The 27001-nt window shown below is 41.8% G+C and overlaps 1 protein-coding gene across 1 annotated transcript; it reads right to left on the bottom strand.

Annotated features, from left to right (window-relative positions):
- Positions 1 to 8469: 8469 nt before the first annotated feature.
- KLF6 (KLF transcription factor 6) lies at positions 8470 to 17437 on the bottom strand. Its single transcript, XM_082324391.1, has 4 exons — positions 16996 to 17437; positions 13558 to 14131; positions 11713 to 11836; positions 8470 to 11287 (listed from the first exon to the last, which is right to left on the bottom strand). Exons 1-4 carry the CDS (start codon positions 17095 to 17097, stop codon positions 11236 to 11238), a joined length of 852 nt encoding a protein of 283 aa, XP_082180517.1. The 5' UTR covers positions 17098 to 17437; the 3' UTR covers positions 8470 to 11235.
- Between the last annotated feature and the right edge of the window lie 9564 nt (positions 17438 to 27001).

The raw sequence follows: 27001 nt of genomic DNA, 5'->3' as shown, positions 1-27001 counted from the left end.
CGCTCATTATTCACAGCCTTGGTGGCTGGTTTTAAACACACTTTCCCCAAAAGTGAATTAAGTGATAGTGAAATTTTCAGCACATGCAACTCTTTCCCAGGGTGCTGAGTTTATTATTCTTATTCTTGAGAGGTTCCTGCAGACTGAAGCCAGAGGCGAATGCACACTGGTGATACGCTCATGGAAAAGGAGATGCAGGGAAATAGCATTTGCTTGGCAGGAAGATCATCCTGAAGGATGGCGGGATCACCAGAGCTACCCTATGGTAGAAGCCCCCATGTTCAACAGCTGGGAGAGAGCCAGTGTCTCTCACCACTGCCGAAATCGCATCTGCGTAACTTCTCGGCATAAAAAGATTTGCCCCTTTGAAACTGAACAACCTCTGGTAGCCTTTTATTGTCTCAAACCCATCCACCTTGAACATGATTACTTAATTATATCCCAAACTGGGCAGACTCAAATCTCATTTATGACATGATCCTTTTGGTGTATAATAATCTTAACAAGCCTTAATTTTCCACTCTGTCTTCCTGTCATAGTTACTTACCACTGCTAAGAATAATGAGATAAAAATGTTAGGTGGAACAGCAGAAAGGAAAAAAAAGTCAGTTCAGAGCAATGCTTGTGTGGACTTCCCACAGAGTAATACTTAATGACATTCCTTAGGCACTTCTAAGGACTCAGCTCCTTCTCTGGACTTCAGGCGAAGAAGGACCACGTTGTCAGATTTTGGGGGTGGTTTTGCTTTAACAGCTTTTTTCCAGACATTGTCAGCCTGAAAAATATGGCTCATACTTTCTGGCCCGTGAAATCAAGGAAACACTACCGATTTACTCTAGCAAAGAATTTTATTTGCATACACTTGCCTCAGCGGGACCAATTCACACCATTTTATAGTATGACCTTGAGTATCTATTGCCTTTTTTATTTTTTAGTTTCGTAACTTTCATTTTTAAAACAGAAGTTGCTAACTTTAATTGTAAAGAATATCATGAAAATGTGTTCTGAATGCACCCTGCTGGATCCAAAATACAGAATTTAAATAAAAAAAAAAAAGTTTCATATTACCATTATTTTAATTTTCAGACTTCTAAGGCAATCTTGCACTTAGTAATTTTTTTTTTTATACCTGGTTCCTAACTTGTGGAAGCTTGGATATATGATTCATTGAATACAACCATCAACAACTTCAATGTTGACGTGCTTAGGTTACTCATATTCCCGCAAAATGTTAACATTCAAAAGAACTCTGAAAGTTGGCTTTATTTTTTGCCTTTAATGTTGTTTTTTTTTTTTTTTATTTTTGCATCTGTTTCACTAGCACAGACTGTTTGATTTTGTTCAGTGTTTTCAGCTGGTTTCATCTTACACCCTAGTTTAAGGCCGATATATTATTATCAGTCCCACAGATGACTCTTGAAGGACACTGTTTTATTGGAATGTAACAGCATATAGAAAATAAAAATCCTAGACAAGAAAATCTGTTTCCATTTATGCGTGTGTGTGTGTGCATATGCATATAACTTTTAACAAAAAATATGAAGATTCTTGGGCTCCTTATAGTCTGTCATTATTTTTTCTTTGTTAATGCCTTCATATTAAGAACTTAATTTTAGCATTAAAATGTAAGCTTATACTTACATGTCATGGATTGAAAGGACACAGTGAAGTGTATGGGGGATCAAGGGGGTACTGCCTCTTCCTTTTCTGGTAAGGGATACCTAGGCAGGCACAAAGCTGAGGGTCTCTCACTGAATACTGAAAAAAGCCAAGTGCTACAGTATGAAGGCTGAAGAATTTGTCTCTTAGCACCTTTGATTTGTGTTTTCAAACACCAATATCACGAAGAGCTACATCCTTCCTGAAACTTGACTCACTCTCCCCACTTAAGTTTATCACCTTCAGGGTCCTGGTGCACCCTGGACCTTGGCTGCACAGCTCCAGGAGGCATGAGCACATCTCCTTTTGGGGCTCCACATCCCTTATCAGGGATGATCCCTGTCCTCTGTGGTGCTCAAAAGAAGTCTGGGATGGTTTTTGGTGTCTCAGGGGACAGGAGGTGAGGGTCAGACGGCTGTTTACATGGACCTTATTTCAGAATCAAGGCTTAAATCTGCTTTGCATTAAACTATCTGCACACACAAATATTTGCCTAGCAGACTTTGGGTGCTACCCTACCCTTTGTGCCAAAAGGAGCCATATCCCACAGCTCTTTATTCTTTTATGAATCTTCTCTCTCTTGGCCAAACACATTAGTCTTTTATGACCTCATCATTATCCCAAAATACTTAATGTCTAATGAAAAAGATATTTTTTAATATTGAATTACACAGTTACATTTGTTTGGTGACTAGCAGTTTTAGCCTCTCCAACAGATATTCAAACTGTAGCGCCTAATCTGCTTGAATAAATGAAAGAATACACACTATTTTTTTTTTAAGTTGTCCATTATAGTTAAGATAAATAATGTCCTGTCACAGAACACAGAGACCGGAGTCTGGGTAGATCCCATCTGTGTAAGTGCTGGAAACCTTATTGCAGAAATCTCCTTTAGTCAGCTGCTTTGTTGCGTGCTACCACATAATTTTTACCTACAGGCATCCAGGCTGGTTTTGCCCTGTGAAGCATCTGTGGTCCGGACTTTGGGGATGGAAATTAGAAGAAGCTACAGAGGACTTCACAGGCACTGCGTAAACACTGCACCCCTTTGTCTCTTTGCTGCCCTTTCCTTCGCCAGTGGAGCGGGGGCCGGCCGGCAGCACACATATAGCAGGAAGCACAGCACTATAGATTTCACCTGCCGTGCCTTGTTATACAGATCCACTGTGGCATTCAATGCCTCTCTCTTCTGCTTGATTAAAGATAATAAGGGACAAGTCACTGACAACCCTTTGAGACAGGGTGGTTTCTGGAGATAACTAGCGGATGGATTTGTATCATCATATTTATATTTAGGATTTGATTAGTTTTTCCTTTATAATTCTAGCAATATTTTTAGTTTAGCTTATTGAGCATTAGAGCAACCCTCTCTCCAGTGACCAGTCTAATACCTCCAAAGCCCCACAAGGGGCTGTTGGGACACTAAAGACCATCAATCCTTATGAATAATGCATCTATTTCCTACTGAGGCTCAAATCCCATTAATACTATAACATTATTACATCTCCTATTTACTCTTTTCTATCTGTGGAATTAAAGATTAATTCTTAACAATTTTTTCAAATTAAGAAGAAATCTCAGTAGGTCCAAAGCATTTCTCATAGCATATACCAAAGTTATTGCCAGAAGAAGGTTGTTAGAAAACAAAATCGTGAAATGATAAGAAACATCCCAATCATGTGAGATGCGGATGGGCATTACAATGTCCCACCTAAAAACGCTCACTGAAGTGCATTAAAACGCAGTGTTCTGCATGGTGATTTCTCATCCTGGTGTCCAGAATGAGTCCATCTGTGACAGGCAGACAGGACTGAATGGAATTATGGTAAAATATCAACAGCATTATCTGTCTGACCAGGAAAAGGAAAACCGCTGAGATCATCAGAACAGTTTGCAAAACTACTTTCTCTCTCTTTGGATGTGGGTAATTCCAAATGTACCGTGGTCTAATTAGGCAGAACCTGGATGGAAGAGCCTCTCTCCCTGTAGGTTCACCACGGTAAGATCTCAGCCTCCTCTGCATGTCTGACTGCTACTGCTAATACTTCTGCTGCTGATGAATAATTAATTACAGTGAGGATCTATTAAAATCCAGTTGCCCTCAATGTCTTCTTCATAGTTAGCAAAAACAAATACAGGAAAACCCAGAAGACTACCTTGCCTAGTGAAGCTTGGAAATGAACAATAGTCTTTGACTATCACTGCATATTCAAAGATAAATCTTATAAATGAAATAACATACAGTAAGCTGAAATACATAAAATTCAGAAAAATACAGCTTTGCATGCATAAGTAGATTTTTGATATATTCAGTATCAAATCCAAAAGGTAGCACGTTACAGGAAAAATATATTACTGTATCCAGTGCAGATCTGCTGCCTTCCTGAATGATTACTGAGGTGTTTGTTATGTTACAGAATTCAGCAAATACATTGCCTTCCCCAGCCCTGTTAGATAATTTGCCTTTGTCCAGAACTGACCACACACTCTGCTTCTGAAATGCACAGAGGCAATAAAAAGAATATGGAGGTTTAGCAAGTGAGGCACTGAGGGACTAATATTCAGCAATGCTAATTCCAGCTAAATTTATATTGTATTGAAAGAAAGTGCTGTTAAAGAACAGCTTGGCTTACATCAAGACATGTGGTTACCAGATTACTTTCTATCTCCGCTCAAAAACATTTAGAGAATTTCTCATTAAAATTATTTAAAGTGAAACAAGTCAAATAAATCTACTTAAGAGCATGTTGTTGCATTGCCTCATTTGTGCTGAAAAAATGTTGCTTGTTTTTTACATTCTATTTTAACTGTACATATGAGGCTTTACTCACCCATTAACAAAATACATCACCTCCCAATTGCTTTCTATACCTCCTTAAATGTTAAACATAAACACATATACCATCTGTTTCCTATCATGACACCAATCCAAAATGGCTGCACTAGACACCTCCGCATAATAGATCATCTTAAAACACCTTAGCGGTTTTGCTTTATGGAGTTATTTTTCCTGTGACGAATTATAAACCTATATTTCAAGAACACAACCGATCTGTAGCCTCAATTGCAAATTCTGAATAGTTTCCTCTTTATTTTAACAAAATGTGCTGGCTTGTATCTGATGCAGCACTTTTTTTAAAGCCATAGGCCACCTTTGTTGCTATGGTATCCTAAAAATCCAGTTAATTTCTTCAGTTAATAACTTCTCAGTAATAATTTGTGAAGCATTCAGATTGAAAACATTACAGTTCAATATAGTCACTGCTATAACTTACAAAATTATTATGTAGCTGTTGTGTAACTGAAACTGCAGAACAAATTACAAGGTTTATCATCAGTCAATGTAATCAAAAATAAATTTCAGAAAAAATCACACTTCTGTTAAAAAAAAATCAGCTTTGCAATGCTTGCACTTGTAAACTCTAGCTATCAAATGTTCAATGGGAAATGGACAAAATATAGTCATAAATGTCAATGAATGAAAATTTGGTTCTGAATGGATTTCAAATGTACTTCCTCCTCAGGTTCAGCTCTATGAAAAATTGACTGTGTCTGGTGCAAGTTGAATTCAGTGAGGAATTTCTCCTTGCCTGAAATGAGCTTTTGACCAAGGCCTCACAATATTAATGCATGAACCTGCAAACCCTTATTTCCCAGGGTAGCTCCAATGAATCCTAGACTGATTAAACCTCTGTAGACCTATGTGCAAAAGCAATACTCCGCCTGCTCATTCTCCCTTATATGTAAGAGCTCAAATTGTTATGAGACAGTATTGCTACAGGTTTGATCAAAAATAAATGCCATATATCTAGGGACCATGAATAAGGGATGAAACAGTCAGTATAGAGGTAAAAGAGCTAAAGGGAAAAAAAATAAAGACACTATTGCCTTGGACTGTATAATCTCAGCAGAGTTTCTTGCCATGTCAGAGGCTTTATTGAAGAAGTACCTGTTAATGCCTCTTGGCTACACAATCCCATGGGATGAAGCAAAAGCAGGTAGACTTCTGTGGGGGTACGAGCTGCTCAGTAACCTCTTGTCACCAGAAATAAAGAACTGGAGTATAGGTGTTGGTGCCTACTCTATAAACCAGTGCTACCTGAGGAAGCAAAGCTGGAAAAGCTTGAGAAAGAAGTACTGCAGAGATTTCCTATCAATCAGAGCCATTTTGTCTCCAACAAATTTTTGAAAAATGGAGGAACAAGGAGAAAATACAGGTCCTTTTATGCTTTAAAACGCAGAGGGGAAACCTTCTTTACCTGTCATCTGTTGCCCCCCCCCGCCTTGCGCAGTGAGAGCTCCCCTTACTGTTTCAGTCTACCTTAACTCCTCTCTGCAGACAAGGCTAAGGAGACCTCCAATGGATGGACCATGGAGCTTTCCTCTTATTAAAGATTGTCTCTCCCTGTTGTGTGAGTATATAAGATCACGTACTCCTTTGGTGCTGCATAAATAACACTCAGCTACTTTTTGAAACAGTCACCATAGTGTTTTTCCTTCTCCTTGTTTGTAATTTTGCTGCTGCTATTTGTGCAATTTACAGAGGTTGTTTTTATTCCTCAGAGCTTTCAGTGCAATTAAAGAAAATAAAGAGAGAATGCTCAAGTGGTTGAGAAGAATGGAAGAGGTAAAAGACAGACACAAAGGCAGAGGTACCATGAAGAACTCCTAAAGAGGAAAGAATAAAATACAGCTTGTCTTCAACATGCTCTAACAGGCACAAGAATTCTAGACTCAGTTTGCAACAAATCATAATATGGTTTAGAGGGGAGAGAGATAGTAACTTCTAAACAATATGAACATCCAATTTAGGAAAATAGCAATCACTTGTCTATTGTGAACTTCAAAGTCATGCTGTATTTATAATACACAGTTGTTCAAATAAGTTGGTAAACTGTGATACACCCTACTTGCACTGACCAGTTGTATGCCAGGATTTTTCACACCCAAGAGATAAAAAAAACCAAACACCCAAACAGGTTCTGTTTTGGGATTTTAACTGTTTCATCTTGACCTTTGCATGAACATATGTGTGCCTAAGTGCACAAACATGCCATATCTAACCTCTGCAGCAGGAAGCTAACATGTTGGCTCACAGGCTCTGTCCTCATTTTTACCTTCACGTTCAACCTCAGTCGAAGTTGTTGGAACTTGCTGAGGCTACTAATCCAGGTCCATACCTAAGCCACCTGACTTCACCCTCAAATCCACATCCCTTTCCATCTGCCCTGCATTTCAAAATCTGGAATTAAGCAAGCCTGCAGTAGATGTGCATGTTGAAACGGCTATTGCTTTCTGCTTTGTAGTTTCCTTGTTGCCCAATAGCTCTGTCACTAGCCTTTTTTTCCTGAACACCACTGTTTTTTCAGTACAATCTCTCTGAGAAAAAAAAAGGGGGTGGGATCTCAATAACCTTAATAATGGAGTTATCAGACCTTTTTTTTTTTTGAAGGTACGGTAAGACAGCCCTAGATGACACACACCCAACAAACAGGCAAAAATTTGCCAATCCTTGTTCTGTATTACACACCCATTGAACATTTTGGGTGGAGAACCTCCAAGGTCAAGCTCAGTTCTTTAAAAATATTTCCATTTGTACTTTGTATACAGATGAGTAGGCAAAATGTCACAATCCCTAAACCTTGGTAGCCTTTTCTATTTCTATTGCAACTGTAACTAAGTTTCCCAAAAGACATCTGTGTTTCATTGTGTGAGATATTGTACCAGTGGTAAAATTTAATACATCCCTCTCTTTGCAGATCACAAATTTGCTTAAGTTGCTGTTTCTTCCTTGCCTATACCGAGGCATATTATCTACTTACTAGCCTGATGCAGGGCTAACTGAGATAGGTCACAAGGGTCTCTCCTCCACACTACTTCTGCCTCAATCTGTATTTATTGATTGGGTTTTTTCCGCATCAGTTTTAGACCATTTCTCATCTAAAACCATGAACTGTTCAATTACTGTGAACTGAATTCACATGTTAAAAGTCAGTTTCTCAGCACATAACTCTGCCATTTCTGTCAATGGTTTTACTTGATGCTTAAGGGATTTTTAACACCAGCACGAGCAAAGCAGAAGCCACAAGGCAACATTAAACAAGTTCTGCGTGTGTCTCAAGCCAGTGTACATGCCAGGCATACTTTGAAGAGCCATCGCTCTGAAAAAACACAGTTCACAGAGGCTCGCGTTTGGCTGGTTGAAGGTCACCACCAGCATGTGGGTCAGGTCAGCCCTACAGCAGACTCAGATCTGTGCACCTGGGCCAGGCAGATCTCACATGCTTCCTTCCCCACATTCCTTCCCACAACTGTGCCTCCAAGGCTTCAGGCTTGCTTCCCCATCGACCAGGCAGTTCAAAGGCCCACACTCTGCAGTAAAAGTTAAGGACAGGTGCCTCCAGCCCAGCCATCACCTTTCTTGTTGTTTTTTCCTTCACTTTAAATACCCACTGAATCTCCTTTCCCACATGCAGAACTTGTCCTATGTGCATTCACCTCTTCAGAACAAACGATTTGGAATAAAGGTGCAGTCTTGCGGTAACAATCACGTTAACTATTTATTCCGCTGAGACAAAAGATGAGTCAACAACAGCTTTTCAGATATGGAAGAACTTTTAGTTTCTACTGCCAAAATTCTTTTCTCATCAGGACTTGCCTTGCACAAAGCGACCTGACGCAAAGGTGTTTGTACCTGCAACCAGGTGACTCAAGGCAAAGCGTCGGCATAGTATTTGACATCGTTTGGTGTGTAGGACATCAGAGAGGAGAAAGATGAAACCAGACACGTGATGCTGATAAGAATTTCTTTTTATGTTATTCCAATAAAAAATACATTCATACAGAAATATAACAATCTTGCAAAAAACAATTTCAAATAAAATCTTGTAAAACAAAATTTTTACAAAAATCTTACAAAGAGATTCTTTAGATAACAGGGTGCTTCAAAAACAAAAAAAAAGAAATTTCACTAATAGAAACTTTTTCTTCTTAAATTTCAAGCAAAAATGTTTTATTTTTTTTATTTTTCAGCTTGATTGAGGCTCAGTTATCACCTGAACAAAATGTACTTGCTTATTAAGAAAATTACAGGCATTTGACATATGGCACACAGCCCCACCCCATCCACACAAGTCTGATGGTATTTCACAATTGAGACAAGCCAGTGCAAGTTTAATTTTTTTTTTTTGTTTGGGGTTTGTTTGTTTTTGCTTTTGTTTACTTTCTTGTTTAGAAGGATTATGGCTAAGCCAAGGACAATGCAAACAAGGAGTTAAAAACACAACAAAACCCAACCCTAAATAGAAATCCATTTTCTGGGAAATTTTGTTTGTTTTGGGGAAGAAAAAAAAAAGTGCATTTTCAGGCAATTTAAACCAAAAATGAAATGAGAATGATTTAAGCCTGCGTGTTCCTTAGAACCAGATCACTTGCATATACTTGTTTTTAAACCACTTATCTACATACATTTCCAGGAAGATATACCAAAATATTAGCATAGTAAGCAAGACGAATAATAAATAGAAAAAGAAATGGGTCACGTGTTTCATTGCATTGACTGTAGTGAGCTGGTTTAAAAAAAAAATACCGCTTTTGGACAGACTATTTCTACTCTAGGAAAAAACAGTCTTTATTTTAGCTGAACTATGTAAAATTAGAGCTCAACCACCACAACAACTAGCTCACTCACAGGTCCTCCAGTAAGCTGGAAGGCCAAAACCCGAGTGTACTTCATCTGCACACAGCTAATATTCTTTTAGCATGCCAATATTCGGTTCATATCATTCTTAAATGGCCACAGATACGCTATTCCAGACAACCTAATAACTACAAAACACAGTCAGCAGTCTGAGAAGGACTGAATGCCAACAAAGCCTTTAGCATACCATTAAGCTAAAGGTAAAGCCTCTAAAAATGCTAGATTTTAATTAACTGTATCTTTCATTTCTTTGTCTCCTTAATGACCGTATCGCGGGGGGGAGAGGGAATATTTTGATAGGCTGTGGCATTTTCTAGCTATGTGTTCTAATTTTTTTCCTTTTAAAAAAAATATTTATATATTATCTATATATATACACACATACACAGACTGTACACACAAATATACATACACAATTATTTTTCTGCCCACTTTTAAAAAAAAGTAATATAGTTTCTTTCTGTATGACCAACAGATAGCTAGATATATAGATGTGAAACTTGTGCCTTTTAAGCAAATACATCTTTTAATACTTCTGTATCTTTAATATGTATGAAAACTTGACATATTAAGTACAGTTGGGGTGTGTATATACACAGTTGTTGTGCAAGGTCAATATAAAAAAAGTCTCAAGGTGGCAGAACTGGTCAGGTATTCAATTGGCATATGCATTATACTGTAACACAGTCAAATTGTCTAAGTTAAACAAATACTGTACTGACATGAACGACTTTTCTCTATATTTGTCTTTGTGAAGGAGGACCCTGGAAGTAACCTTTTTTTCCCCTCATATTATACATTTGATACAGTACAATGCCAGGTGAAAAGAGAGCCTTAATAAAGCATGCATCACCCATACCCCTGTATAAGACCCCCTACAAGAGAAGGTCACTTGCATAAGGCACCATTATTAAGGTCAACAGTGCATTAACAGCTAGAAAACCAGAAGTTAGTCCTCAAGGCATAAATAAGAGAAAAATTAGCTGCATGAGAAAAATCAGTTTCTAACCAATAGTGGTTTTATCCACCCAACAGAAAAAATTATTCATGTTCCATACATTATGTAACATTAGACCAATTGTATTTTAGCTGCTCTTAACTGGAATCAAAACTGCAGTCCTGATTAAAGAATGGAAAAGCATATAGTTCCCCAGAACCATGCAATAACCTTTGTATTATAATGAAAAGTTATAGTTGTGTTACATTTGTAAATACACAGCTTATACAATGGATTACAAATGAGCTCTGTAGCAAGTAAAACAAGCTACTTGACACATTGCACGTTTAATAGCTGCACCAGACACCTAAAGCTCCTCTCACACAGGAACGGGGAGGTCCCCCATCTCCATTCTGGCATCCTGACTCTTTTTATTACCCCCTTTCCCCTCTCCGTTTTCCCTCTAAAAAGGTGCAGACACCCCTCCCCCCACCCCTTGGAAATGATTGGTGGTCGTCCCATCTCACGAGATATTCCTCACATACAAGACATTCAGACTATTTTTTTTCTCTTACAGTTATAAAACAACCACAAGAAAAAAAATGTGCCTCAGCATACAGTCATCACGAGATCCTCATCGCATACAGTCGCCCAATCATTAACATTCTCAGTGCACATGCTCACGGCAAAGGCTTAGGAGCCACTCAGAAGGTTAGATACCAGTGTATGAGTCCAGGAAACCCCAAACATCACGCACCGCGGTTGCTATGCCGTTTCTTACATGACTTATTAGCCCTCAAAAGACCTTCAAGGAAGTGAGGTCCTGGAGGCAACTGGGTAGGGTGCAAAATGGCATGCTTTGGCTGGAACACGCATCCCTCCGCTCAAGGCTCTTCAACCTTGACGCCTCTTAGCCCGCAGGATTCACCTCTTGACCCATTCAGAGGTGTCTCTTCATGTGAAGGGCCAGGTGGTCAGACCTGGAAAAACACCTGCAAGGCAAGAGTCACGTTGTGCATTAGCCCACGGTTGCTGGCACGCACAACGCGGTATGCGTGGGTGAGGCACCCCCAGCCTTGCTCTGCTACTCCAAAATATGGCTGGCGGAGGAGGGATTTGGCATTCCCTGGATACACGGGAGCACTCAAGGTGACTGTGGGCACCCAGGAGCTCTGCAGATGGGTGGTAACGCTAGGGACTTCTCAACGCTCATCTGCAACATCAGGCTACAAACCACATCCCAAAGATTAGTACAACTGAAGGGTTTTTTCCCAGTCTAAGTATACAATAATCCCTTAAAAATACCAGACACAGTTGCATTCCCAAATGATTCCTTCACAAGTGAAAGGCAGCCTAGACTCTCTTTCCAACAAGCATTAAAAATAACTATTTAAAAAGGTGCATTTCAGTCACATACCTGTCACAGTGACTACATTTAAAAGGCTTGGCACCAGTGTGCTTTCTGAAGTGTCTGGTTAATTCATCACTTCTTGCAAAACGCCACTCACACCCTTCCCATGAACATCTGTAAGGCTTTTCCCCTACAAAGAAAGCAGATTACATGTTAGTCATGACTTCATTCAAAGAGAGGTAGGTGCTATCCCATTATTTTCTATGTAAACCTCCTCCACCCCCCAAGGACAGCCAATTTTATTTAACCTATCTGAATGCTTCAGAAATGTAGGCAAAGAAGGCTTGCAAAATTCATCCACATGATTCCTACGTAACCATTTTGCTGCAACAGCACATCAAATAATCTCATTCTTACTAAAAAAACCCGATTAAACAGGCTCACGGGAAACAAAGAAAGCCAACCTTCTACCATTCCTGTTCATCCATAATGGCAGGCTTACTCCCAAACAGGTACCACTCACCTCATAAAGGTGATTAAAGACAGCACAGCTACGCTCCAAAATGCAATTAGGCTACTGTATTGCATCAAAGTCCTCTGTCACTCACTCATCTGCATAACATGCAACCTCCTTTCTGCTGAGCCACATATTCTTGGAAAAGCCTGCACACCACTTTGAACACTGCTACTTCAGCATTCAAGAAATACCACTTCCATTCACAGGAACGTTCTCAGCCAGACAGCACCAGGACAACAGTTCTGCAGTACTTCTGAGGCTGGCAACTATTTATGACTGCTCAACCACCACAGTTTCAGTGGAAGTTGTTCTTTCCTCTTGAAATAATCTTGTTTTATCTGACTTCTGCATGACAATGGGAGCATCCGAGCTTGCTCAGACTTTTCATAAAAGCCACAAAATGCTGAGCTCATGAGTCAAAACAGGATCTTTTCCTTGAATTCTCATTCCACATCTTGGGGAAAAAAACCCACCGTATAGGTCTTTGGATTGGTACACCAAGAACGCCAGGCCAATTCCTTACATTAAGCAATGACTATTGAGCCAAGGCACAGCTCTACCTATCTAACTGGTGTCATAAAGAGATGTCAAATAATGCTCAAACAAGCGAATCAGCACGCTACTTCAACCATAAAATATTTATAAAAACCCTGAAGTGTCTATCTTCCTCACTTTCTTTCGCAATAACACACAGGATTCTTATTTTTAGGTCAGGTTCCATAACAATAAAATTCTGTTGCTCAGTATTTCGGGATGAAATTATACAGTACATCATAGATTTGTAAGTCCAATTAGGCAGATACGTTAGGACTACAACACACTGTGACTTTCCAAGATTTCTGCCAATAACGATGGCACACAAAACTGGTAATACAACTATAGCTATACTTTATATAATCAAGGCCTTGGGGTGCCTTACTGAATAGACCTGATGTAGACCGAACCATGAAAACAGTCTCTTACGGTATTTAGTGATCTGATTGATTTTTGGATAAGACGTTCTTTTTTTTTTTTTTTTTTTTTTTTTCCCAAGAAAGTCTCAACTCACTTTTGCTTTAGAAATAAATGGCAACAGAAGTCTAGCGCATATTTTGGCTAGACCTCTGCTCCTGAAGACCGCATGCCACTGCAGCTTCCCAACTATTGCCTATTTAGACGAGTGGCTCCTATTTGCTATGACAGCAGACTAATCTACCACCAACTGTCTTGGCTTCAGGTCGCTTACGAAGAGAATGAGGAAGTGATGTCGTCCATGCTGGTAAGCCTCTACTACTATTACATCACCTCTCCAAACCCGGGCTCCCACCCAGTGATTGTGTAACCTGTGACACCACCACCGTCAGGGGTATTCCCTACAGTACTTGCCAACTCTTAATAAGCATACGGTTACTAACCTGTATGAGTGCGCTGATGTGCTTTCAGATGTGAACTTTTGGTGTAAACTTTCCTGCAACCGTTAAAATGACACCTGTGAACACGCCTTCTGCCATCTGGCGAGGTGTCACCATTGGCGGGTGTACCTTTTTCTGCAGTCTTTCCAGCGGTACCGGTACGAATTTTCCCCGGTGAATGCAACTCACCCGGCGTACAATTCCATAGCTGGGAAGAAGGCTCCTTGCTCAGCTCAGGAGACGAAGGGGGAGTGGAAGTGACAGACGAACTCAAGTTTCCTGAACTGGCTAAAACATCGCTTATAGGGTCAGAGGTAAACTTTGTCGTGGGCGAGAGCTCCTCAGAGCTGTCTGAAGATTCGCTGCTCACATCAGAATTCAAACTGTTGGTCTCTAAGTTCTGACTAGTAAGACTGTCCTCTTTTGGGACACATGTGTTCTTCAGTTCAGATTCCTCCTTTTTCTCACGTGCCAGAATAATTTTGGTCCAGAGATCCTCTTGGCTATCAAATTTGATTTCAGATGCAGAAACATAACAGGGCTCACTTTGAAGATACCGTTCCAGCTCCAAACATGTCTAGGTGAAACAGAAGGAAGAAAAAAGAGAAAAGTTACAAGCTTGCTTAAAAATAAACCCAATTGTATTTTACACTTCAAAAAGCAAGCAGGATTGTAGTACGTTCGATTTGAGGTTTCTAGGTTCAAAACAAATTAAAGGCTCCTCCAGCCGTAACTAGGTGACTGTTACGATGAAAAGAAATCTGTTTTTGAGACCTGGGCAGGAGTTCAAACGCACAGCTGAAGGTGCAAGTCAGCTTTGGTTTCCAAAATAGCATTCTAATGAGTCAGTCAAATTATCATCACTCTCATCATAAAATCTGTGTTTTCAGTAGGCTGACGTTGAAAAGGACCATAGAGAACCACAACAAATAATTACACTTTGCTCTTGTGCCTCGTCTAATTTCAAGTTGTTTTGTATCTCTCACACAAACACGAGGCTGAAAGGACCCAACTGAACACAATGTGCTCTGACATGCAGTTAAAACCCAAACGCTGTGTCAGAAAACAAAGCCACATTTCAGCATGGCTGCGGAGCTGCGGGTCCGTCTTCTGGGGACATCAATGGAGCAGCAGACATCCTCCCATTTCCTGTGCATGAGAACGCAGCACACTCGACTTTCAAAGAATGTCATTTCCAAGCGTACTGGCATGCACGCCACATAACTGCAACTGCTCCCGTGCATGTTTGGAGGAACAGGGGAAACTTCAACAACAGAGGAGAGGGGAGAAAAAAGTTCCAGAATAGACATGTCCTATTCTATAGGATGCAGAACGGGAAATTACTCTGAGGTCCTGCTGGGAGTCCCACAATGAACAAGAACTTTATCTACTGGCCAAGAGTGCAACTGTATGAGTCATCTCTCTCTTTCTTTCACGCAATGCCAAAGGAGACTTCCTTTTAAAACCCTGACCATCTGCCAAGAAAGTACTCTGTTCAAATATACATGCAACAGTACATGGACAACTTCCCCCCCAGCCGCATTCCCCTCTGCTCCATGAAACGAAACAAAACAAAAAACAAAACCACCCTAAATGGGTGAAGCTGCGGTTTTCAATTTCAATTCACCCTGCTGACTTTCTAGCCATTTTCAGAGAACAAAAAACAGGGTATGAACTGTTATGGCAACAAGCTGATGTTTTGGGATTATTCTTTCCACTATAGGAAACGATCCGTATGGAAGCGTTACACAGAAAATGGACACACCAAGTTTCCATACCAAACTCTACTTATTTTAGCAAGATCATCTCTTCCAAGTCCGGTAGCAAAACCTGATCCCAAATGCCACACATTCCCCTCACAGCCCCTTCCCATCTGTCCAAGAGTGGAGCTGCCATGGGAGCAGCCTCCTTTCTCCCCCAGCACCGCTCAAGTAAACTGGGTCACATGTTCTGGCCAGGCTAGGAACGTGGGCAAAAATAGGAAAAAAGGAGAAAAAAACAAACAGCCCCAAAACCAAACCCACCAATGCACACAATATTTATGTATTTGTCTATAATTAGGTAACTGGCTTGCAACGCACGTTAAAAACAAAAAAGGGTTCGACAGGGACAACACAATAGTGCTTTGATTTTCCATGAAAACAGGAAAAAAAGCATTTATTAAGATCTTGTTAAACTTTCATATTCCCAGCTAATTTAAATTCCTCATTAGGTAATTAGTAATGGGGACCGGAGTGAAGCTCTCTCCGAGTTTAAATGCCTCTGAAGGCTACTGGGAACGAGGGCTGGCCCTTCGCCAAAAGCCCAAATGCCTGAAGGAAACTACTTAGCTCCATTTCAACCACGTACTATGGAGCTGCCTCTTTGAAAGGGGAAAGGGGGGGGGGGGGGGGGGGGAGGCATTGCATACAATTAGTAAGCATGTGAAGGTTGTAACATTTTGCATTGCAACCTTCTCGGAAAGGCTCCTCCGTCCTTCTGAAGAGCCAGCAGGTATTGGATCTGGTCACCGGGCTGAGCAGCACCCGGCTGGGGAGCGGAGCCAGCGGCCCCGGCCCCCCGGGGCAACGCAAAGATGTCAGCGGCCACCGCAGCTCCGGCCAGCCCGTTGTTTGAATCAAATTAAGGAGAGGGGGGGCGGAAAAAAAAAAGGAAAAAAAGGGAAAAAAAAGGCAACAAAATATGTCCATTAAAGGGAAGGAGCCTTCGTTCTTCCTCCTTCCCGAGCAAGGCAATTAGCACAAGGGGATCGCTGTCATATGACTGACAACTCCCGGACTCTGCAAAGCTCCCTGCGCTGGGAAACAGCTAGATTATATAGATACATATATATGCACATACGCACATACGTGTACATATGTGTACATACACTCCTGTAGGGTTTTTTTTTCCCCATCATCGCCAGCAAAAAAATAAAAATTAAAATTTAAAAAAAAAAAAAAAACAACACAGCAAGGGGAGAAAAGCAGCCCTTGGCCAAGGCAGGGAGCTCGGATGACAAGAGCCAGCTGTGGAGTTTGGACCTGGTACAAGCGCAAAACTTTTGCCAGGACTCGGTGTGGAGCAGGCGGGAGCGGAGCGCCGGGCTCCGGCCGCCGCGGGCGCGGAGCGGGGCGCGGAGCGGGGCGGCCGGGCGCCGCCGGGCTGACAGCCCCTGGCAGGCAGGGCCGGGCGGCAAAGCGGGAGAGACGGAGATGCGCAGCTCCTTGCATTCACCTCGGGACTCTTCCCCCCGAAAAAGCCGTCTTATTTAAAACCGAAACACCTGCTTCAAAACATCTCTACACATTTGTGTTTAATTCTCCCCAAACTCCTTGCCGACACTTGGGCTTTTTTTTTTTTCCTTGCCTTTTTTTTTTTTTTTTTAAATCCGCTTATCCTTTAATACGGCTTAAAAAAAACCCCGACAACAACAACAACAACATCGACATCCTCGTTTACCTGTTGCCAATATTCCTCCAGGGACGGCAAGGCTGAGAAGTAACCCGTGTCGTGCACAATCTGGAGTTCCTGGAAGATGCTGCACATTGGGAGAACATCCATGTCTCAAGTTGCAACAACAAAGTCAGTGCTGGTTACCAAAAATACAGATGCCTCCTTTATGTGCAGGGGTTGAGGGGTGTGTGCGGGGGGGTGTCAAACCTCTGCTCTCAGTTTCCAAGCCCCCCCCCTTCCTCCAGAGAAGAAAAAAAAAATAATTGTATATAGAGAGATATATTAATTCCTTGAGGAGCTTAGGGAGGAAAAAAGACCCAAAGTTTCATGCAAAGTTTAATTGCACAGCAAGGCAGGCCGTCTCCCGAGGCGGCCGCGGCGGCTCTCCCCTCCCGCGGCCGGCGGAGCACACTTGCGCAGGAGCGGACTCAATATTTGCAAACACGGCGCTGACTGCAAATGTAACCCCCTGCAAAACTTCCCTATTCAAAGCTCTGCCCGGCCGCGCCACCGCCCCCGCCCCGCGCGCCCTCCCCCGCCCCGCGTGATCCCATTACGCCGCCGGCCGCCGCGGCCCAATCTCCGCCACGCACTCCGCGCCCCGCGTGCCAATGATGTCAGAGCCGCCCAATCGCCGCGCGGCAGGCATCGCGGCTCCTCCTGGCGTGACCGAGCCCGGCCGTGACGGCTCCCGCCATTGGCCCGATTCGAAATTCGCCCCCTCCTGATTGGCGGGCTGGGCGGCAGGCTATTTTTAGCAGGGTATATAAAGCGGGGAAGCGGCTGCTTTTTCGGAAGGGGAGGTGTGCGCTCGCGAAGCGGCCGCGCGCGAGGGAGCCGCGCGGGGGAGGGGAGCTGAGCCGGCGGCCGCGCGCTGAGCTGCGGTGCGCTGCGCTGCCGGCGGCGGGCGCGGAGGGCGCTGCGGAGCCGCCCGCGCCGCGAGGCGGCCCCGGCCGCTGTGAGGGGGGCAGAGGGGAGGGGAGCGGAGGCTCGGCTCTCCTCTCCTCTGATATCCTTTCCTCTCTCCGGCCGGAGAAACCACCACCGCGGCCCCGGGCCGCCCCGGACGCGCGGGGAGCCGTGGTCGCCCGGCAGTCCTCGGGCCCTGTGGCCGGCCGGGCCCTCGGCGGTGTCGGCGTGCTCTGTCTCACCGGCGGGTAGCCACGAACCCCCCGTGGCGCCTTCCCCGCAAGGCTTGAAGGCAAAATCCACGTACTCTGCAGGTCTCCTGGGCCGTGCTTTCCCAGTGAGCAGGAGGGCTAGAAAGTTGCGTCCTTTGTCCCCCAAGGGACAGCCGAGGCCCTCATTGGCACCTCAGTGGGGGAGCTGGGTCTCGCAGCAGGATGGGACGCCCTGCATGGAGAGATCTGCCCTGCATGGAGAGATCTGCCCTGCATGGAGAGATCTGCCCTGCATGGAGAGATCTGCCCTGCATGGAGAGATCTGCCCTGCATGGAGAGATCTGCCCTGCATGGAGAGATCTGCCCTGCATGGAGAGATCTGCCCTGCATGGAGAGATCTGCCCTGCATGGAGAGATCTGCCCTGCATGGAGAGATCTGCCCTGCATGGAGAGATCTGCCCTGCATGGAGAGATCTGCCCTGCATGGAGAGATCTGCCCTGCATGGAGAGATCTGCCCTGCCCGGGCTGGGGCCGCGCAGCTGCCCTGGGGATGGGTGCCGTGGTGGGTGTGCTCCTGGCCTGCGCCATCGGGCAGCACTTCTCCAGGAAAAGTTTGGTCTTCGGTGTCGGTTTCTGCCCAAGCACAGATACTTATTTGCGTGTCAGTATTGGAGCACCAGCTTATTTAAGGCTAGACCCGTTGATGATAACGGATGTCTTAATATAATTTAATAAAATGCAGTTAGCTTTCCAAAGGAGTGTCCAGCACATGGAACAAACACTCCTAATGTGTTTCTTTTATTAAAGGACTTCTAATTTTCCGCTGATGTTTCCATCATAATCTCTGCTCTGTTATTTCCATTTCCCCGCTTTTCTCTGTATCTCTTGCTAGTTACCTACAGATGGTAACTAAAGTATTTCATGTTTGTTTCTTCTGACTACTGTCTTCTGTGAGCTACTGATCGCAGGTGTGAAAATGTCAGTCTAATTTTCCATCCCCTAGCCCCTCATAAACTATTAATATGGCGATTCCATAAACAAACAACTGGTGTTCGTGGTTGGGTTTTCCTGTGTCTATGAAAAAAAAGCCTAAGGTCAATTAGAGCATTATTTTATGTTTAGAAAAACAAGCCAATGCTGAAGACGTGAAACATCTAAATCCAGAGAACTAAGCTCACTTGGTTTAGTCAGTAATTCTTTACTTGGCTTCACGTGGCTAAACACATAAATATGTATCCAAAATTGCCTTGCGGACAACAGAGAGTGCGGATAGGTTTGTGTCTGCTTGTGGCCAAAACTAGATCGTCCGAAGAAAAGTGCAGAAGGAAAAAAAAACCTCTTAAGTAGATGAATTACACACCTTACTTGAGCCTACTTTTAGTTCTGTAGAGTTACATATTTTGTGGCCTGAAATGCGGTGTGGGCTCCAGTCAAATATAACCTGGTAACATAATTCTGGAAATCCTTAGTGTTTGTTTAACGGACCCGCTCCCTCTTCGGAGAAGATTTTATTTTCAAACACAGTGACAGTGAATGCCACTGTCCACTCTTTCTATTTTACACTTGCCCCTTGTTAGCTGTGTTTCATGTAAGAGAGATCTGGGCTGGTCAGAGACTGGATGAGATTTACTGTGCCCATGTGGAGTTTGAAGCATAAGGATCTCCTTTTGTACCGTTATCTTCAGATGGGCAGTATCTCCCAGCGACGGACAACCGGGGATAGCAGATGTAAATTGATGGAGATGCAGTATTAAAAAGGAAGGTCCTTTAATAAAATGCATTTTTAGTTGACAAGTAAGGTTTTCTGTGCTTCTGCCAGTCTGTGATTATTGCCGTAGGAAAAACTAAACCAAATCAAAGAAAACCATGGCACAGATGTGACTGTGGTGCCTTAAAAGCTGTTTAGGTTATATCCTGATTAAATGCTGGCTTTGATTAGGCCATTATCAATGGGCATTTAAAAGAAAATTGACATGAGTGTCACTGGATGTGTTAGTTCTAGGTTACAACTGTGTTAAGAAACTTTAATCTTAAGGAACAAAAAGTGTCATTAGAACTAAAGGTCAATCCCAGATAAGAAAGAATGGGTAAGACTGTAGGGTGAAGTAAACATAGTGTTTTTACCCGGTATATTTTTATTCAGGAATTAAAATGAAGCAGTGAGTCAATAACATGCTGTGGTTTAGGAGACTGTTCCATGGAACGCAAGCTGAAGGGAAACTACTGGCACTAATAGCAGCCAGGTGGAACAAAGGGATGGCGTGTGAGTTGAAGGGAATTTATCGTAGTCTATGGAGGATAATAAACATTAGAACAAATTTTAATAGGCCCCAAAATGAAAGAAAATGAAAGAATGAACTACTGGAGATACTTGAAGATCTAATTTAGTCCCTAATGACTTTCTTCAAGCTATACATAGTAGTAAAATCTCAAATATCCATTTTATACCACTGGGACTTTTTGAATCATGTGCCAGGGTAGAATTTACCTTGAAAACTTTAAATGAAAACATGTTCTAACTGAAAAAAGAAACAAACCAGAATCAGTCAGTCCCTTGGGACTACACCACTTTATTTAGGTGTGCCAACCAGAGACAGAGACCACCTGGTTTAGAGCAGAGGCCTCTTCATTTATGGTCGTGGTGAAGGATGCCGAAGCACGGGTACTGAATGGGCAGTGCTAACGGGTGGGGAAGGAACACAGCTATTGAGTTCCTTGGATAAATTTCTTGTGACTGCTGTACAGCTAATTCGGTATGTATGCCCTTGATTATGTAGAGGTAGTCACAGATTTACTTCCCATCCTGTAAATGTTCAGTGTGTTTTTAACTCTGTATGATCTAGGTAATTTATAAAAGTAGCAAAAATTAGTACAAATTATACAGGATTACTCCAAATGTCGGTGCTCTGCCTGCGGAGTTGCACAACGGCTTTTGAGTAGGACTGTCCACAATTTAGGATAATCAGCCAATTTACCCCTTTAAGACCGCTGATTTACAAATATGCGCAGAGAAAAAAGCCCTGTGTGCTTTAATTTTTTTTGGTTCATTAATTTTAATAAGGTTCTGTCTGAAAAGCTATATTGCCACATTAAATGCCCCACCACTTCTTCGTAGTAACCGCTTTTGTCAGGGATGGTGGACTGTTCCTGGAAAATCTGCTCTCCGGCGTAGCAGGCGACAGACGGTGTTTTCCAGGTGGGCTGAGCTCCACATGAGGCAGGGGGAGCACCTGTTCTGTTCTTAGAATATTCATGCATTTTTAGAGGACACATTAACTTCCTCTGTACTGTATTCAGTGCTGAGAGTAAGAAGAGGAGAAAACCTCCTGAAAATGGTTCACGTACGGCCAGATGCAGGGAGGTTAGATGAAATGGGCAGGAATCAATAGCTTGTGGTTTGATTAGGATAAATGGACTTTATTTGGGGAAAAAGAGAGAGAGAGAGCGTCAAGTGCATGAAAGCATTGTCGGTTAGCAGAGAACACTATTTGAAATGATCTGCTTCCGAGGTGGTAAGTTGCTAAATCGAAAACTAGCATGCAATGTGATTCTACCACAGATAAAGTAAATGCTCTTTGAGGATATATAAATAGAACTGTTATGAGTAGGCAAGCAAGTGGGGTGATTCCTGATCTGTCACTCTGACAGAATTAGAAAATTACATTTTAGACCGTAAGCTGGCCTAAGACAGAGTGAAAGGTAAAAGAATTAAAAGAGAAATGAAGACAAAAATACAGTAAAGAAGAATTTAGGTCAATGTGACCTGAACTTGTTCAGCAGACACAGAAAACAGTTAGGAGAGGTGATGTGTTGCCTTGCAAATACTGGTAAACAATTAACCAGAATGGAGGGAAAAAATTGTTGTCATTAGCTAATGTGAACAGAACATGAACCAATGACCCACAACTGAGTCAGAGAGAGGTGTTGTGTTTTTTTGGTTTGGTTTGGTTTGGTTTGGTTTTTTACTCTTCAGACCAAACCCAGAGCTATGTCATTTCTACAGTTTACCTGTTAATGCAGCCTTGGAGTTCATGCTTTTAAGCTCTTGTTTTCACTTTGATACTGCTAGACGTGCCTAAACAGTCGATGAGAAGGCAGTGCTCTGGGAACTGTCTGTGGTCCATATCAGCACCCAGAAACAGCATTAGAAAAAAGGGTATCACCAGACAATCCTTTTTCAGGCAGACGTACTGTAGAATGTCTTCCTTAAGTCTGTGTACCCTCACCTTGAAGGCAATTACATTTTCCATTTCCATAACTGGCACTGGAAAGGTGATTCTGTCTCTCGGTGCTGTAATTACGAGTGACGGTCCTCTGATTCCCAGCCTATTTGCAACCAGTTTATTATACCTGTTTCCTCATGTGCCAGCGTAGTCTTTCGGCTTTAAATAAGTCTTTTTCCTCCCTGATACTGAGCTGCTGGATATATTTATGAACAAAACATATATTCACTTTCAGCTTTTTCTCGGGTGACTGTATTAGCAAAAAATTAGACCTTATTTCCACAAGAGGCTCAGTTGAACAGTCCGCTTAATAGTACACAAGAGTATTAGTAGTAGTTATAAGTCCTAATTAAATAGGTATTTCATGGTTTCTAATATAGCAAATATCACTTACAGGTTTTTAAAGTATTTAAAAGCACTTGTCCTATACACAGTAAATAAAAATTGCACTGCAAAAAGTTAACAGTTTTCTTTTTTGTGGTATCTGAACTTTAGGATGACTATTTTTCTAGCAGTGCATAAAATCTTCCATGATTTAGAAGACCTGAATTTCTATTCTTAAAAACAAAAAAAAAAAAAAAAAACATTGATGTAGCCTTCCAAACCTTTCTTTCTAAACAGAAATAATAAATAAAAAGAAAAGCACACTTTCTTTGCAAAATGTCTTTAGGAAAGATGGGTTGTAGGGTAAGTGTCCTCATAAGAAGTAGCAAATACGAGCAACTGGGGCTTGTCTGATGTCAAGTTACTTGTCTGCTTTTAGGAAGTTACTGACTGCTTCCCCAGGTGGAGGAGCAGAAATTGCTATGATTAATGGTGAAAAAAGCAGCTTGAGCTAAGAAAAAACCCCCCACAACCTGTGTCGCTGGGCATTTTATCATTTTCATATGGCCATTTCTTCCTTTTTGCCATTGCTAATTAGCGACCATTATTTAACAGTGCATTAAGCTGGGAAACTTCATTTAGACCGATTTTGGAAGCTGTGAGAAAAGGAACCCAACATGAACCAATCATTTTGTGGAGCGAGAGACTGGAGGACTAATGATTGTTGGAAATAGCTGGACCGTCTCACTAGCTGCTTGTCAGGCTTAGTAAAAGTATATAGAATTAGATTGGAACTGCAAACTTTCATAGAAGAATGCAAAGAAGTATTTCTAAGCAGTGATGCCAATTAGACATAGGGCTGGCTTGCTTGGAGTGATTGTGAAACTGCCTTTTCTGGGAATTAGTCACGGCAAGACTAGACAAGGAGTTGTGTGGGAGCCTCGGCCAAGAACGGCAGACCTTTGCTTGGAATGAACTACACAGCCCAGGATATCTTTTCCGACATGTAACATCTCTGCTCTGACTTTATGTGGGGTGCATTAAGTGGGTTGTAGGTTTTGCAAAAAGATTTCTCTGTTATGTCACGGTACCCCTTTCTGTGGTGCATGGGAGGAAAAAAAAACCTGCCTAGCTCTTGCTGCAGCAATAGGGAGCTTTCCTCTTAACAGGGCATGGGATGAACCTTTCGGCCCTTGCAACTTGACTTGTTTGTTTGGTGCTGTGGCACAGGAGAGCGATCTAATTGTGTCTCTCGGTGTGAGAAGTGGGAGTCAGTGCTGATTTCCACCCTCCTGCCATTAACATAAGCTTCAAAATTAGGTACAGTGTCTCATATACATATGGCCCTACATACGTATTCGAGAGCAAAATGAACTGTGCCCTTCTTTGGGACACAAGGAAATAAACATAGTCATTAAAGAGTCAGCACCGTTACCCATAGTGAACCTTTACTCACTGTTCCCACCTATTGTTATTTGAAATATCCCATTTCCTGTTTTCAGGAACTGTTGCCAATGGGCAGGATTCAGATCTCATTCACATCAGTGTAACTCTGGTAGCTTCGGAAGATCAGCAGGGAAAAGGAAATGAAAAGCAAGTGACTACGATGAAGTAATCCTGAGTTTCCACTGAAGTGCTCTGCGTTTAGTCCCCGTCAGCGTCAGAACTCAGCCTGGTGCTTGGGAAATCAGGGAAATTACTATTTACCATGTAAGCCCCAAGACAGACCCCATCAATATACTCACATTATTGTCATTATTGCTGTTGTGCACTAGGATGACAGCAATAATAAAATAAGGATATTTACTCTGTAAGTATCTGAGATGAATGGGTATGTATATACATATATACACACATAATAACTAGTTATGGGTTGATTCATGGAAGCTTCTTAGATCTTCACTATGAGACTGCGAAGTTGTAAGAAATATATAAATGACTGTGTAAAAAGAGTATTTTTCCTGAGAGTTTATATGCCAGCCTGGTGAGAAAAAAGAACAACAAGAAACCAGCCTTTGTTCAAAGTACAGGAGAAAGTATTTATTGTCCAAATGCTATAATGAGGAAACAGAAACACAGAGGTAATTGGAGGATCAGACCCACAAAGAATCTCTCAACTCTCAGTCATCTTTGTCTGCAGGGAAATTTATTGGAAATGTAAATGCCTATAAAGCATTGTGAATCCTCGGCTAGTGTTATCTCTGGGTCTCAGTTCCCTAACTATACAAAAAGGATACTACTTCCTTTCTTCAGTCTATGCCAAATGTAAGCTTTGGCCCAAAATCACAAAGAGAGATTATGGCAGAGCCAAGAAATGAACTCAGATCTTCTGAGTCCTAATCCAAGCTTGTTATCATAAGCTCATCTTTCATTTGCTTTTGAATAACAACCAAAGTGTTAACCCTATTCCTATACATTTACAACCTGATGGAGTTCTTATCTGTGGTGGTCATTTAATTTCCTGCTGGCAATTTCACAAGCCTTTTAAAGCCTTTTTCCCCCTGTATTTTTTTTTTTTTATTATGTTTTTTTTTTTTCCCCCAAGAGATAGGCAGCTTCCTTCAAGATTTCTCCAGGAAAGCTTGCCTGTCTTCTTTGGAGGTGTATGCTATGTGATTTTTACCTGGTGCAAGAATCATCTTTTAGCATTTTTTAATTACATGGTGTTCTTCTCTGCCTTCCTTACATGTCATTTGTATGTAATCCTTCTGCCTCAAAAATATGTAGACATTTTTTAGAAGATGTCCTAGAAGATTTTTGCCAAATAAAAGTTTTTTGCTTTAAATGAGGACTTTTTTGAGTTTAAATGGTCCAGGAAACTTGCTATTTTCAAGGGGCAAACAATTAAGTTAATATGCATACAAAAAAGCCAAAATCTTTCTCTCTAGATCTTTTCTGTTCTCTTGCAGTTTATGAAATTTATTCATGTGGGGATTTTTTAAATCTCATTTGGCATTCATTTGGAAATTATGGATTTCAGAGGCATGATAGAAATCAAAAGTTGTGTTCTTTGAAACAAATACGTTGCCTTGTTGTTTTAACTTGAGGGAGAAAATCTTTAACCAGCTGATCTTTTTTGTATTATCTGATTTAATATGAAATCACGCTTTTATTTAAAGAATGCCAAAGGCCCTTTGAGAAAAATAGTCTTTTGAGATAATTGTGCCTATGTGTTGTAAATCTAATTTTGATAGAAGTAAGAAGTGCTTTCTCATTCTTTCTAAATGTCATTGTTAAGAATGTCTTCAGTACAGCTGAGTCTTTAAGAGTGTATCTGATTTTTTGGGTCTTGTCTACCTGAAACCTAATCCATCAAAATGAATGTGGAAATAATTTGATCCAAAACATTACACACATGAAAAGAATTAGCCACCCGTCCTGCACATGTGAGTTGCTAAACATTTACACAGTGATGACCCAAACTATGCAATAGTCAGGCAAATTGAAATATGATGCCTAAAGAAGCAGTCATGCTAGGGAAAAAAAAAAAAAAGAGATTTATACTTCTGTAGTTATTATTATTCATTGTTTATGTTGTGATAACACCTAGATGCAACAGCAATGCTGAATCCCATTGGGCTACATGTGGCAAGAACACACACTAAATGACAGTCCCCATCCCAAAAAGATTAGTTAAACATGACTTTAATTAGGGCTAATTGGTCCCTTTACAGAGTGTATTTCTGCCGCTAACTATTTCAAGATACAACATATTAATTATGACTGCACTTTTCCCACTTTCACCAATAGCTGATGTCAGGGATGTATTTAGGGGGAAGGATGTAACATGGCAATTTCCCAGGATTAAGAGGGGTCCCAACTTGGCTAAGTCATGTAGCAGGGGGAGTGGAAGGGAGGAGTGGGAAGGCGCTGCTGCCAAAGGGCCTCACGAGCATGGCACTGCCTCTGGCTGAAAGTCGGGGATCCTCTGTGTCACTGCATTTGAATACTTAGTTTTTGGTGAGAACAGCTAGACTCATGAGTTGACTTGGAGACCTCATGGTACTGTCCAAGCTGTACAGATAGATACATCCACACAGGCAATCTCTTGACTGACCAGCCTGTTTTCAAAAAAGATAAGACAGACAAAGAAGGGTGAAAGGAAGCTGCAGTGTTCCCAATTTACAGACTAGAAGATCTGAAACACTGAAAGTTTGTCTACGAAGGGAGATTAACATTGCAGTGAGATTCTTCAGTGGAAATGTTTCCTGTTAACTGACAAGCAGTATCTGTGTCCAGATGAACAGATGGCTTTTGCTTCACTGTGACTCATTATTGCTACATGGTGGGACTGTCCTCTGAAGTATGAGCCGTACGGGTTTCCATCCTTTGCTCCTTTGTGC

The sequence above is a fragment of the Platalea leucorodia genome, assembly GCF_965183815.1.
Source record: "Platalea leucorodia genome assembly, chromosome: 1".
NCBI lineage: Eukaryota > Metazoa > Chordata > Aves > Pelecaniformes > Threskiornithidae > Platalea > Platalea leucorodia.
The sequence above is the reverse complement of the archived record's forward strand: the minus strand, read 5'-3'. Positions and strand labels throughout refer to the sequence as shown.